Source organism: Pan paniscus, chromosome 14, assembly GCF_029289425.2.
Source record: "Pan paniscus chromosome 14, NHGRI_mPanPan1-v2.0_pri, whole genome shotgun sequence".
Classification (NCBI taxonomy): Eukaryota; Metazoa; Chordata; class Mammalia; order Primates; family Hominidae; genus Pan; species Pan paniscus.
Genome location: NC_073263.2, coordinates 101,375,539 through 101,389,820, shown reverse-complemented (window position 1 = coordinate 101,389,820; position 14,282 = coordinate 101,375,539). Strand labels below are relative to the sequence as shown.

The following is a 14,282-nucleotide window of genomic DNA, read 5'->3' as shown; positions in this document are numbered from 1 at the left end:
CTTCATAATTTTTTAGCTTACCTAGGAAGACCTTAAAAAGGAAGTTTAATTCTTTGAAGACCAAAGCTCGCCAATTTTTTCCATGAGACCAGTTCACAGCTAGCTCTGTGCTGCCAGTGGGGTAGCCCAAATTCCAAAATCTATCATCTGGAAACATACAAAAGCTCTTGCCCAGATTCCTCCCCCCCTTCAAAAGGGGGAAAAAACACACTCTAAATTGTAAATCTATTATGTCTATCTAGATCTAATAAGATGTGGGGAGATAGAGAAGAAACACAGGTATGATAAAGATATTTTTGTAAATAAAGATGAAAACATATATATCCATTTTAAATTTAAGGAATATTCAGCCATTAATAGATATCAAAGGAAAAGGGAATTTTAATCATCTCTCCATTCAGTCTCAGTTGGGTAAATCATATCTAAGAGATTTGCATAAATATAAACCATCAAAGACTTTTCATCTTCAAAGGGGGTTTCAAGACCCTATAAGCTTTGTACTGTAATCATCACAGGTCACCACCCTGCAGGAATAAGGCTGCTATGGCAACATAAAAAAACTAATGCTTAAGGCTTAGCATAATATTCTGACTAATAGAAAGGAAACTCATTTGAAAAGCTGGCAGCCTATTTACCAGAAGCGGGATTAGAGGTGTTATTTCCCCTTCTAGCTGCCCCCTCCTTGCCGGTGCACCACCCCCCTAAAAAATCTAATCACTGGGATCTTTAAAAAGCTTTTGAGCAATTTGCAGTAACTTTACAATTAGGCTAAAATAAATCACAGCTTTCAGTAATGAAGAATTATTCCCAGTTGCTCCCACTGCCCCCCCTTCAAAGGGCATCATCATCACCTCCTTAGTAACTTTTCAAGGGAAGGAATAACTCAACCAAAATAGCAAGAAGGAGCAGGGGGCGACAATTTAAGGGGATAAAATGTATAGTATTTGATGTAGATGAAAATAAAATATAATTTATTTCTCATTTATGCTAGAAAGTGGTAGCAAGTATTAGTGGTTTTGGTGTTAAAAATGTAGTAGGGATATTTTTTCTCATTAAAAAAAGAAAACTTGTGAAGTGACTTGCCCCATTCTTTGTGATGACAGTTATAACTACAAAAATCATGGACTTTAAAACCAAGTCAACACTTTACAATATATTCCCAGTTCTTAGTGAGAACACCCCTAATGCCTTTTGTTTTTAAGCCAATAGGGGCATTTAAAAATTAAATATTCTAGCCCATCCTCCTCCTCCTCCTCCTCCCCCTCTTTCTTAAAAAATTGCATTAAGTACTAACACAAAAGGTAACTAGTGGAGAAGTTTCAATTAATTTTTTCAAAAGGGGACGATTAAATGTTTCCGGCCTGGAAAAGTGTTCATTTCAGCGAGGTGGAGGGGACTGGGGTAGGGGGAGGAGAAGAAGGGGGAGAAATCACAAAGAGATTGGGGAGGAGATGAAGTAGCAGGGCTCAGCGATTCTTTCAATTCCAGTGCACACCCAATAGTGTGTTGGAAGAATGCACACTGTTCGGGATTTGTGGGAGAATTGTCCCATGACAAAGGAGGCAGGGTTACGCTTGTTATAGTCCAATAAGCCGTGCCAGTCAAACAAGAACCCACACTAGCGACAAAAGGCGAGCAAGAGATTCTCACACAAAAGAAAACAAGTAAGCCCATCTTTCAGTTGTGCATCAGGCTCTGGGTTTTATGCTTCGCATAAATACAAACGGAGAGGAAAAAATAAACAGCCAAAAGGACTTCTGTTAACTAGAAGTCCTATTTAAATTTCTGTATGTGTCTCACTTCCAAGGATTTAAAACAGTGAACAGAAGCCATAGTGGAAGGCTGGCTGGGTCTCCCCCTCCCCCATCTTAAATTAAAGGTAATAACGGTGATAAATAGGCATTAACTATGAAACCAAAAGGGAACAGTGACTTCAGAGTCCATTTCAATCAACTTAAGACATATCTGAATGGGCTCAGGACCCTCCAGGATATTAACATACTCTTAACTAGTATCTCCCAGCTTCTGAGGGTAACCCTGGAGAGAAGAACTCCAGCTTAGTCAATAAATAACTGGTCCTTGAATACGGGTCTTCAAGAAGGCTCCAACACAGAGCTGTCCAAAAGAAACTGTATAGCAGCAGCTACATATATAATTTTAAATTTTCTCATAGCTACATTAAGAGGGTAAACTGAAACAGGTGAATTTAATTTTAATAGTAGCTTGTATTTAGCCCAATGGATCCCAAATATTATTTCAATGTGTAATCAATATAAAAATTATCGAGATAGTTTACATTCTCTTTTTGTCCCCTCAGTGAGTCCCGAGTCTTCAAAATCGAGTGTGTATTTTGCACTTCCAGCACATCTCCATTTGTGCTGGCCACGTTTCAATGCTCAGAAGCCACATGTCATAGTGGCCGTGGCACTGGGCAACGCAGACCTGACACGTCGGGTGCGTTCAGCAGGTGAGCAGTTTCGTAGGTGTTACAACAACTCAGGGTATTGCTGTGGTGGCAGCCACAGCCTCAGAGATAATACTAGATGTGGCTTCCACGAAACCACCACTGCCCACTCGCCCCGACCACAAACGCTTCCAGTTTTCACACCTCACAGGGCCCAGAATGACACATTTTCTGTCCCAGAACAACACAGTGAAATGTTATTTTATTCAGTAGAGATCTGCAGAATAATAGCGACCCTCAAATAAAATCTAGCCCCTCCACCCTTTGTCAATTAAAACAATCATAGTGTAATTAGGCCTATTTCAAAAGTTTTCTTAAGTAATTTGACATGCCAACCACTTTACATTTCAGGTTTTTATTGGCTGAAAAGTCTGTCATGAAACACAAACACACCTGTCAGCAATTTAAAAAGGATGCACTAGAGAACTGTTCAGGAAATAATATCAGTGCTAATTAAAACCACTAGTTAAAAGCTTCCTGTTCATTCCTCCAGTTGCCCTAAGGAGTGACCTTTTCCTCCCCTTCTTTGGGTTCATTTTTTCATATGCGGCAAATGTGCCCTCTCTGCCTGGGATGATTTCAGATGAATCTCAGTAAGGGCCACTTACGTCACTGCTCTTCCAGGTGGAGGCCTTGGCTTAGGGCCGGGCAGGGTGGAGGAAGGGATGAGATTCTCGGGCAACCTAGTTTCCAGGGATTACTCTGGGAGGGCTACTGAGGAGGCTGTTCTGGCCAAACCACACATCCAATTAGGAAGCGAAGCATCATTTCAAAAGTGCAGTTGTTTCATAGAACACTTTGGGCAAAGGCGAGTTTTCCTTGTGTGAAAGAAACGGATACTTGCGCTTACTGCTTTTTCTCAATTCCCTTCCTCTCTTCTCTGTGCATGCATTTTCCAAACCTGTGGCACCCAGATCCCTTCTTCCTGCTACTCCTCCTTAGCTGCTCCTGAGTCTTAAGGCAAAGCATTAGCTACTCACCCACTGGATTTCTTCAGGACTTTCCACCTTTGGTAGCATCAGGCTGGAAGGAAGGACCCGGGATTGCAAAAGGGCCTCTAGGTCTTCTTCCGCCAGACCACTGGAAACTGAGTTGACTCTCACACATTTTTCAGTAGGGCCCAGATCAAAGTCTTCAAGAGTCTTTACAATTCTCAGTCGAGCTTCATTCTGTAAGTGTCAATAAAAAGTTTATTGTTTATTTTTATCATTGAGGGGAGCACCATCAAATGGTTGATGAAACTGTTATGTGGATTCAGAGTCTGAGCACTATTATTCTATCTATCTACACATTTCCTGTCCACCAAATAAATAATATTTGAAAGGAGTCATCCAGTCTGAAAGGTGAGCAGTTGATTTTTAGGTTTCATTCGCGATAGCTATAACATAGCCGAGACGCACTGCAGTGCACATGGATGTGCTTCTGTATGGAAGTGTCGTCTTTCTCATTAGCATTACTTCCCAATGGGAAGGGGAAAATAGTTAATGGGTAATTTTTCACTGATTGAGCATTAAGTGCTAAGCATGGTTCTATGTTCTTTACCTGCACTTTCTCATTTAATAAACATAAGAAATTGGCTAACATCTAGATTGTGGGCATCTCGTCTGTCAGCTTCTTCACATTAGGGAAAAAATAAGGATTTTTCTTTTTCCACATGCATCATGCTTTTTTTACTCACTATTTTTTTGCAACTGAGTTGAATCTTGACATTCAATTAAGAAGATGCTCACAGGAATCTGACAATGTGTACTACAAGAAAAGCTCCCACTTCTTCAGGTGGAAGGCAAGGAATCCCTTCATGAAGTGCTTGACAAATACATTTTTTTTCTTTGACTTGACAGGCTTTGCTCCACAGTTCAGAAAAGCTGAAAGGCTGAAAGTCTGCTTCAGTATTTGAATTGTCCCCAGAAAAACTATATGAAACCAAGTATGTTATTTCTTGGCTTTGGCTTGGGGGCAATGAAGGTGGGGTGGGGGAGAGAAAGAAGTGCATGGAAAGGGTGAGGCTGGAGTCAAGAGAAAGAAAGCACTTGGGGTCATTACTTCCTGCCAATTTCAGTTTCAAAAGCCAACTCCTCCAACTTGCCAACAGCCCTCAACAAATTCTCATTGTCAGAATGAACACTTATCAAAAGTAGTTTCATTTGGGAAGGGTTTTTATGATACTAATAAAACTTTAAAGCTTCTCACTGCTGATGAATGTAGTTTACAAAAAAGGTCTCAATAATATATAACCATTTGAAAAGCAATACTGATCTAGGAAAATAGCAAACCAAAGCAGAGACAAAAAAGAATTATTTAAGCCAAATATTGAGTCTAAGTCCCAGCAACAAGACAACCCAGGACAGCAGATTTAAACCAGACAGATGTGGGTCTATGAGCGGGGAGAAGCAAGGAAGGCTTCCAAATGTGGTCTGAGTTAAACAATGTGAGGAAACGGTAGCTTAGAGTTGTCAGGTCAGATGGAAAGAGTACCTAAGACAGTTTAGGACTGCTCTGTGAAGTCCTGATTTACAGAGCTTCATCTGCCAATAATTAGGCCAAACTTAGACAAAAGCAAGAGAGAGCTCAGACTAGCTAAAGTCAGAGATGATGCAGCCAACAATGGCTTGGTTTCACATCATACCTTTGTTTTATTCCATAGATATAAAACTCGCCCACTTGCTCTACCATGCATTCTTTATTACAGCCATTAAATACAAAAATCTTCTCTTTTTTTTGAGACACAGTCTCACTCTGTCACCCAGGCTGGAGTGCAGTGGCGCAATCTTGGCTCACTGCAATCTCTGCCTCCTGAGTTCAAGTGATTCTCCTGCCTCAGCCTCCTGAGTAGCTAGGACTACAGGCACCCGCCACCACATCCAGCTAATTTTTGTATTTTTAGTAGAGACAGGGTTTCACTGTGTTGGCCAGGCTGACCTTGAACTCCTGATCTCAGGTGATCCACCCGCCTCAGCCTCCCAAAGTGCTGGGATTACAGGTGTGAGCCACGGTGCCCGGCCCTAAATACGAAAATCTTAAAGGTGAAGAGCAGAAGTTGGCTCAGTATCTTGGCTCTAAAGCTGTCTAGAGCTGCTGGGAGAAATACTTGAGCTGTGGCTGGGCATGGTGCCTCACACCTGTAATCCCAGCACTTTGAGAGGCTGAGGGGTGTGGATCACCTGAGGTCAAGAGTTCAAGACCAGCCTGGCCAACATGGTGAAACCCCATCTCTACTAAAAATACAAAAATTAGCCGGATGTAGTGGCACATACCTGTAGTTCCAGCTACTCGGGAGGCTGAGGCAAGAGAATCGTTTGAACCCAGGAGGTAGAGGTTGCAGTGAGCCGAGACTGTACCTCTGCACTCCAGCATAGGACACAGAGCGAGACTCCATCTCAAAAGCGAAAACAAACAAACCAAAAAACTGAAATACTTCCAGCTTTTTGGAAGGCACATTTAGATCCATGGCTGTGGAGAACCTAAAGCATGTTCTTCTCTGTGTAGCCTATGCAGCTACAAAAAAACGAGATAAACAAGATTGCTGGAGTTTGTCAATGTGACTTCCAGGTTCCCTTTTAATAGCTACGTCAGCCTTGCAAAGAGTCTACTGGGACAGTATGAATGGAAAATTGAAGGGAACTCACTCGATTTTTTAGGCCATACTGCATTTTAAAGCTTAAATTATTTGAGTCATCATCTCCATCCTCTAATCTGCATGTGTGCTCAAGAACGCGGGATCCCTGGCAACATCAACTTCCTAAATTGTTAATGTTGGTTGGTGTCAAACAAAATCTGATCTTGAAGCTGTTTGGTTTCATTTGGATTTGAAGGGACTTGTTTGTTCAAAGCTCATGTTCTAAACCTGTTTGATTTTTATCTAAAGTCAGATTGCCATGGTTTCAGCACATTCCAGTTTACTTAGCAAAATTCGGCCCTTGTGAAATTGGCTGCAAATGAAGTACCTAATTCCAATTTTAGGCATAATCTGATTAGTACTTTTCATATTATAATAATGAGCAGTGAATACTCAGCATTTAAAAAATTTTGGCTCAGAATGAAAACCAAGCTCTTTCCACTTCATCATTCTGTACATTTCCAAAAAGAGAGGATGGCTTTTGAGGTATGTTGCCATATGACACCCTTATTAACAGGCTGTTGCTTGTTACAATTTACATAAACCAAGTGTGCATCCCTCTGGTATACATCCCAAAACACTCAACAACTTCAGTGAATTTACCCCACCCAGCGAGCATGTTGAATTTTTTTTTTCTTTTTGGTATTTTCAGGGTGAAGTGTTTGACTGTGCTAGCAAACACGCCCATGCCATCTGTTGGGTTGGGAGGAAGGCAGTTTCTAAGAACAATTAAGTTTAGTTCTGGGTGTTCAGTTCGAGAGAGTCACAGTCCACCCAGTTGTGAAAAGAAAGAAATTCTGTTCATTTTATTCTCTTTTTCCCTCTCTCTGCCACACACACTGTACTTCTTGCTAACAGCGCCCTCAGCTCTCTCATCTCCACCACCTCATCCTTCACGCTTCACACTTTCCTTCTTTTTCTTTCTTTCTTTGGCTCCTGGTTGGCTCTGACCATCCCTCCAATATCCATCTTAGGTGGATTAGCAAGAGGCTGCCTGGCTGACCCCAGCTCTCAGAAGGGCTCTCAGGGTGACCTGCTACGACTATTGGGAGGTAAGTGCTTCCTGGAGGAAGGAGAAAAAGGAAATTAAGGTAAAAGCGGTCGCCCCAAAAAGAGCTTTTATGGGGGCTTTTATATCCTGGGAGCAATACAGGTTGTTTAAAATGAGGTTTGAGAGGGACTGCATTCTAAATGTGTTAACACTACAGGACAGCCTTGGTGAGCCATTCTCACTGTGGAATGAACTTGTCCCCCAAGATCTGACAAGCTGGAAATGACTGAATAATGGAATTAAGGCCTTTATCAACAGTTACATTAGACCTTCGAAGAGACTAATTACCATAGTGTGTTCTGGATCATGTTTGATCCAGAGGGGGACTCTGCCCAGGTCATAGAGGAAGTTGGCACAGATTACAATCTTTGCAGGCCCCCATTCTAAAAAATGGTGTTGCCAAAGTTGCCGCATTCAATCGATATTTCGTGCCATGCTGCTCAGTGCAGTGGACCAGTGGCTAATAAACTTGTCCTTATCCATAAGCCACCGTATTAGGTGACTCTGTCTGGGCCAGGAACCAAGGCGTGCTATGATTTCAGAGACTGGATTCCTATCACCTGGGGAAGAGACACGCTCTGGTGACGTAAGAAAGCGGAGAAATCAACCATCACCAAAACCTGCAGACTCTGAAATTAAAGGAGAAAATATGCGTGCAGTTGGTTCAATTGGCACCCATTAAAGCTAATAACTAATCATCCTCGCAAGTTTCTAGCTCAGAATGATCAAATCTGCAAAGAAAACAACATCCGTCCACTTTTACACTCCAGTGGAAGAGGTGGTCCCTCGCGGCAGGGCGGCACAGTCTCGCCATCTGGAGAATAAATCGAGTGTGAAGTACAGTATAGTTTGGGACCAAGCTCCGTGGCGGCAGCTCAGCAGTCAGTTCATTAGTTCCAAACTTCCAGGGATTAGAGCGGCATCAATTCTACTGTCGGATAGGATGAGACAGACAGGATACGAGATTCAAGGGGGATTGTGACAACCAAGAGGAGCCCCTTGGGCTTATTTATAAAACTACAAAGTATAAACATACCCAAATAAGTGCCTTAAATAATAGCATTATCACAGTTTCATAACATCTGAATTATCACCTTTCCCTTCGCCTCCCAGCCCCCGACTCAAACCTTGAATGTTAATGTATAGTTGTTTTCAGAGGAAATGGCAGAGACAGCCCTGGGTGCAACAGGAACAACGAGAAAGCTATGTGCGACCCAAGATTTGGTAATTAAGAAATAGGAAAGACTTTCTAGACTCCAGGGAGATCCACAACATTTGTGATGAAAGAAAAGTACAATGAATATTTTCATCCTGCAAAAGGCAATTGCCATGCCACGTATTCAAAAACGACAGTAAATTCTATCCCTTCTGAATGTGTCCATCTCATCTGATCTTCATTTTATCTAATGTGTAAAATGATGTCATGTCACGGGCATGAAGTGGTCCAAATTTTTAGCAGAAGGCCCCAGGAGCATCTCTATGAAAATCTTATTGAAAATGTCAAGATCAAGTTTGGTTTAAAATAAAAAACGGAATGAATTTATTCTGTTTAAGGACTGCCTTTTTCATATAACTTTTTATCAATTTGTATTTAAAAACAGCATTGCTTAGGACATAGACCATCCTCACCAGTCAATTATATTGGATTTTTCTCATAAATGTGTAAAAATTTACTGTAATAATGATCAGAGACTGTTGTAGTGACTGCATTGAAAAAAAAAAAAACCAAATGAATTCTCAGATTATTACAACCTGGTAGTATGTTTCAACAAGCAAGGTGAGTGTTGAGTTTTCTATCCTGTTATTTTTTCCACATGAAAAAGAAAACTTAGTTTGCCTGTTTTTGAAAAAAAGAAAACCTATAACAATATTGAGCATACTGTATGTTAACTGGCTTAAAATTGTATGTGCTGATTCATCTTACAAAGCGTTACATGCCAGGCACCCTGTTTACTCTGAAAATGTAGATTTTGGCAGAGCAAAGTTTTTGATATGTTAATCATGAAACATACATTAAAACACAGGTTTATAGTGAAATGCTAAATTGGCTTTCATTCAAAAGACTAAGAAGGCTGAGGATGTGTATAGATGGGTAGCTTATAATATATAATTGGTATTTCTGCCCTTCAGAGATATAATTGAAAAAGAGAAAACCTTACCAAAAAACTCCAACACTAAAATACAATAAACCTATGAAAAGAATTTGTTTTGAAGGTCTCCAACCAATTAAAAATATTTTTTAAAGATGTTAGAACAATGGCTTTGAGTCATGCAAACCTATACATTTGTCAGAATTCATAGAACATATACTTTAAATTTGTGCATTTCATTGTATATAAATTTCACCTCAAAAACACAAAGAGAACTGCAAACAACTATTGAACTCTAGTCATTCATATGCATGCATGAGTACCTAAGGGGAAGTGTACTGCTGTCTGCAATTTACTTTGAAATGGATATGTTAATACAAAGCAAATCGATGGATGGAGAGAGGGACAAATGGATGGTCAGATACCGATTAAGTCAGGCAGAGTAAACATTAATGGGAGAATATAGGAGGTGTGTATAGTATATTGGTTTCTACTGTACAATCTTCCAACTTTTCTGATGCTTGAAATTTTTTTAATAAAGTGTAGGGGGGAAAAGCACCCTAAAACACTGACAATTTTTGGAGCTGATTGATGAGTATATGGGAGTTCTTTATACTACTCTCTTTACATTTGTATATATTTGAATATTTCCACAATAAAAAGTTAAAAACTATTCTAGTTAATGACTGAAACATCACTTTAGTTGTTATTTGTGGGAAATCATTTTGGTGAAAATTATTTTTAGGTTTGTGATTTTGATAACAGCTTTAATGAGATAAAGTTCACATGACATACAGTTTACCTAAGTGTACAATTCAGTGGCTGTTAGTGCATTCATAGAGTTGTACAGCCATTACCACAACCAATTTTAGAACATAAGCCAGGCGTGGTGGCACACAGCTGTAGTCTCGGCTGCTTGGGAGGCTGCAGTGGGAGGATCACTTGAGCCCAGGAGTTTGAGGCTACAGTAAGCTGTGATTGCACCACTGCATTCTAGGCTGGATGACAAAGCAAGACTGTCTCAAAAACAACAAAAAAAGAAGGTATGTATCACCCCGAAAAGAAACCTCATACTTCTTAGCAAGTCACTCCCGTTTCCCCAACCCTCCAGACCTAGGCAACCACTATTCTACCTTCTGCCTCTATAGATTTGCTTATTCTGGAATGTATAAATGGAACCATGCAATAGGTAGTCTTCTTTGACTGCCTTCTTTCACTTAGTATGTTTCAAGATTCATTCATGTTGTAGCACCTATCCATACTTATTCTTTTTTATTGCCAAATTATATTCTATTGTATGGATAGGTCACATTTTGTCCATTGTTAGTTAATGGACACCTGGCTGGTTTCCACTTTGTGGCTATTATGAGAAATGATGCCGTGGACATTCATTACAGGTTTTTATATGGACATAGGTTTTCATTTCTCTTGGGCATATACTTAAGAGAAAGTAGAATTCCTGGGTCATATGGTAACTGTATGTCTGACCTTTTGAGAAACTGTCCGCTGTTTTCCAAAGTGGCTAAGCCAGTTTCTGCTCCTGCCAGCTGTGTGTGAGGGTTCCTTTCCAACTGCTCCACATGCTCGCCGAAACTTACTACCACATGTCTTTTTTATTCTAGTCATCCTCGTGGGTATCACCAAGTGGTCTCTCATTGTAGTTTTGATTTGTGTTTCTCTCATGACTAACGATGTTGAGAATCCTTTCATGTGCTTATTGGCCATTTTTATATCTACTTTGGTGAACTGTCTATTTAAATCCTTAGCCCGTTAAAAAATGAGGGCAATATATATATAAAACAAAGTTTTCCTTTTAAATCATCTTTAAATGTACAATGTGGCACCAATTACTTATGCAACATTGTCAACCATCACCACTATTTCCAAAACTTTTTTTTTTTTCTTTTTTGAGGTGGAGTTTGGCTCTTGTTGCCCAGGCTGGAGTGCAATGGCATGATCTCGGCTCACTGCAACCTCCGCCTCCCGTACTCAAGTGATTCTCCTGCCTCAGCCTCCCGAGTAGCTGGGATTACAGGCATCCACCACCACACCCAGCTAATTTTGTATTTTTAGTAGAAGCAGGGTTTCGCCATGTTGGCCAGGCTGGTCTCAAACTCCTAACCTCAGGTGATCCACTCAGCCTCCCAAAGTGCTGGGATTACAGGTATGAACCACCACACCTGGCCTATTTCCAAAACTTCTAATCACCTCAAACAGAAACTCCATAACCATTAAGCATCAACTCTCTATTTTCCCCTGCCCCTAGCTCCTGGTAACCTCTAATTTACTTTCTGTACCCATGAATTTGTCTATTCTACATATTTCCTATGAGTGAAATAATACTTGTTCTTTGGTTCTGGTTATTTCGCTAAGCATAATAATGTTTTAAGGTTCATTCATGTCATAGCATGTATCCAAACTTCATTCCTTTTTATGGCTGAATAATATTCCATTTTATGTCTATTCCACATTTTGTTTATCCATTCATTTGTTGGTAGACATTTGGATTGTTTCACAATTGGTTATTGTGAATAATGCTGCTATGAACATTGGCATATGCGTTTCTCTTTGAGTCCCTCTTTTCAATTCTTTTGGGTATATACCTAGGAGTAGAATTGCTGGATCATATAGTAATTCTACGTTTAGCTTTTTGAGGAACTGCCAAACTGTTTTCCACAGCGGCTGTACCATTTTGCCTTCCCATCGGCAATGCACCAGGATTCATATTTCTCCACATCCTCACCAACACTTGCTATTTTCTGTTTTATTGATACAGTGTTTGTTTTTGGTCACAGCCATCCTAGTGGTGTGATGTGGTTGCTCAATGGGTTTTGTTTTGCATTTCTCCAATGGGTAATGATGCTGAGCATCTCTGTGTGTGCTTATTGGCCATCTGTTTATCTTCTTTGGATAATGTCTATTCAAGTCCCTTGCCCACTTTTAAACAGGCCTGTTTGTCTTTTTGTTGTTGAGTTATAACAACAACAAAATAACAGTTCTTTAGATAATCTGGATATCAAATCCTTACCAGATAGATGACTTGAAAATATTTTCTTCCATTCTCAAGCTATCTTTTCATTTTCTTGATGGTGTCCTATGAAGCACAGAAGTTACAATTTTACTAAAGTCCAATTATCTATTTTTCTTCTGTTGATTGCACTTTTGCTATCATCTTGAGACCACTGACTGCCTAATCGAAGGTCATAAGATATATGCCTATGTCTTTCTCTAGGAGTTTAATAGTTTTAGCTATAACATTTAGGTCTTTAATACATTTTGAGTATATATATTTGTATATGGTGTGGTTTGGGGGGATCGTGATATTTTTGTTTTGTATTTTCACACTTTATTTTTCAACAAAATACAATGAAATTCCCAGGGAAGAGAAAACTCCAGTGGAAAGAAGGGGCTTACTTCCATCTGCCTCCTTGCCTGCCTTGCCCTGGCCCTGACTGGCAGCTGGCTGGTGCTGGCTCTCTGCTGCCATAGCCCTGTCCATCACCTTCCCCTCTCTTCCACCTCTTTACCTTGCCCTTTTTCCATCTCCTCCTGGTGGATTTTCCTTAACTATATGTGCCAGGCCTTTGGTATTTCTGCGAAGACCTTGACAGGCATCCTTATGGGCCTCTGAGGCACCTCTGACTCAAACTCATAGGGCAATGTGGAGCTGGTGCTGAGAAGATGCCCCTGGTGGGTGGGCACTGCCGATGTTTTATGATTCAGTAGCGTGGCTTTGACGTACACTTTGCACAGACTTTTTTTAAGAGACAGGGTCTTGCTGTGTCAGCCAGGCTGGAGTGCAGTGGCAGGATCATGGCTCACTGCTGCCTTGAACTCCTAGGCCCCAGCAATCCGCTCGCCTTGGCCTCCTGAGTAGCTGCGACTACAGGCATGCACCACCATACCCAGATAATTATTTGTATTTTTTGTAGATACAGTGTCTCACTATGTTGCCCAGGCTGGTCTTAAACTCCTGGGCTCAAGCAATCCTCCCACCACGGCCTCCCGAGTAACTGGGACTACAGACATGCACCACCACACTCGGCTACACACAACTTTTAAAAAAGACAAAGTATTTATGTACCACAAGCTTACACTGTCTTTCTCAATAGTGTTTTTTTTTTTTTCTTTTTTCTTTCTTTGAGATGGAGTCTCGTGTGTCTCTTAGGCTGGAGTGTAATGGCACAATCTCGGCTCACTGCAGCCTCCACCTCCTGGGTTCAAGCGATTCTCCGGCCTCAGCCTCCCAAGTAGCTGGGGTTACATGTGACTGCCACCACACCCAGCTAATTTTTGTATTTTTAGTAGACATGGGGTTTCACCACGTTGGCCAGGCTGGTCTCAAACTCCAAGCCTCAGGTGATCTGCCTGCCTTGGTCTCCCAAAGTGCTGGGATGTTAGGCGTGAGCCACGGTACTCAGCCATCTTTCCCAATACTATTAACCACTGCCATGCTCAGATTTGTCTGTGGTTGTGGAATCTGCTAGCTCATGGCTCTTCCCACTTTTACTCTGTGTTTTCACAGCCTCAGAGGGGCAAAGTTAGAATTTCTGGTTTCTAGCAGGGCAGCAGGGGCACAGGGAGCCGGGACAATCTGTGGGCAGAGGAATGGGGAGTGGTGCCCGCTGTCTCCGAGGGGTCCCAGGGAATAGGTGGCAGAAGGATCCAGAGGAAAACTGAAAAACACAATCACTCATCTGGTTGGTTTATGTACTTATGGCCAAACATCCAGATACTTGAAGGCATTTAGGTAACAGGGGATGTGCCCTTTTTTAAAGAATGTTTGTGATTCCCAAGAGAAAACTTCCTGAATACCATGCCCAGATTCTGCCTGATGATGCTGGTCTGGTACATTTAAAACTTTTTATCCAGAGGGATTAATTAAATGCAATCCACTGCACCAGGTGCTGGGGACAGGTGTGGGACATAGGGAAAAGATCCATAAATCACTCCCTGTTAAAGTCTGGGAATTTATCATCCAGTTGTGGCGATGAAAGCCCCATATAATGACAAGTGAAGTAACAGTTGGAGTCAGTGGAACAGATCCTGGGGCCCTTGGGA

The 14,282-nt window shown here is 41.1% G+C and overlaps 1 protein-coding gene and 1 long non-coding RNA gene across 7 annotated transcripts in view; one reads left to right on the top strand and one right to left on the bottom strand.

Annotated features, from left to right (window-relative positions):
• The window catches only part of CLYBL (citramalyl-CoA lyase), a 295,682-nt gene that overhangs the window by 37,157 nt on the left and 244,243 nt on the right, over positions 1–14,282 (bottom strand). For all 6 annotated transcript variants that reach the window (XM_014347493.4, XM_055096968.2, XM_034936912.3 and 3 more), the window contains exon 3: positions 3,445–3,633. In XM_014347493.4, the coding sequence (XP_014202979.3) occupies positions 3,445–3,633 (189 nt within the window). The remainder of the gene's footprint in view (positions 1–3,444; positions 3,634–14,282) is intronic.
• The window catches only part of LOC117975647 (uncharacterized), a 33,481-nt gene that overhangs the window by 2,321 nt on the left and 16,878 nt on the right, over positions 1–14,282 (top strand). The window contains exons 2-3 of the long non-coding RNA XR_004665992.3: positions 2,318–2,467; positions 7,055–7,132. This is a non-coding gene — a long non-coding RNA (uncharacterized LOC117975647). The remainder of the gene's footprint in view (positions 1–2,317; positions 2,468–7,054; positions 7,133–14,282) is intronic.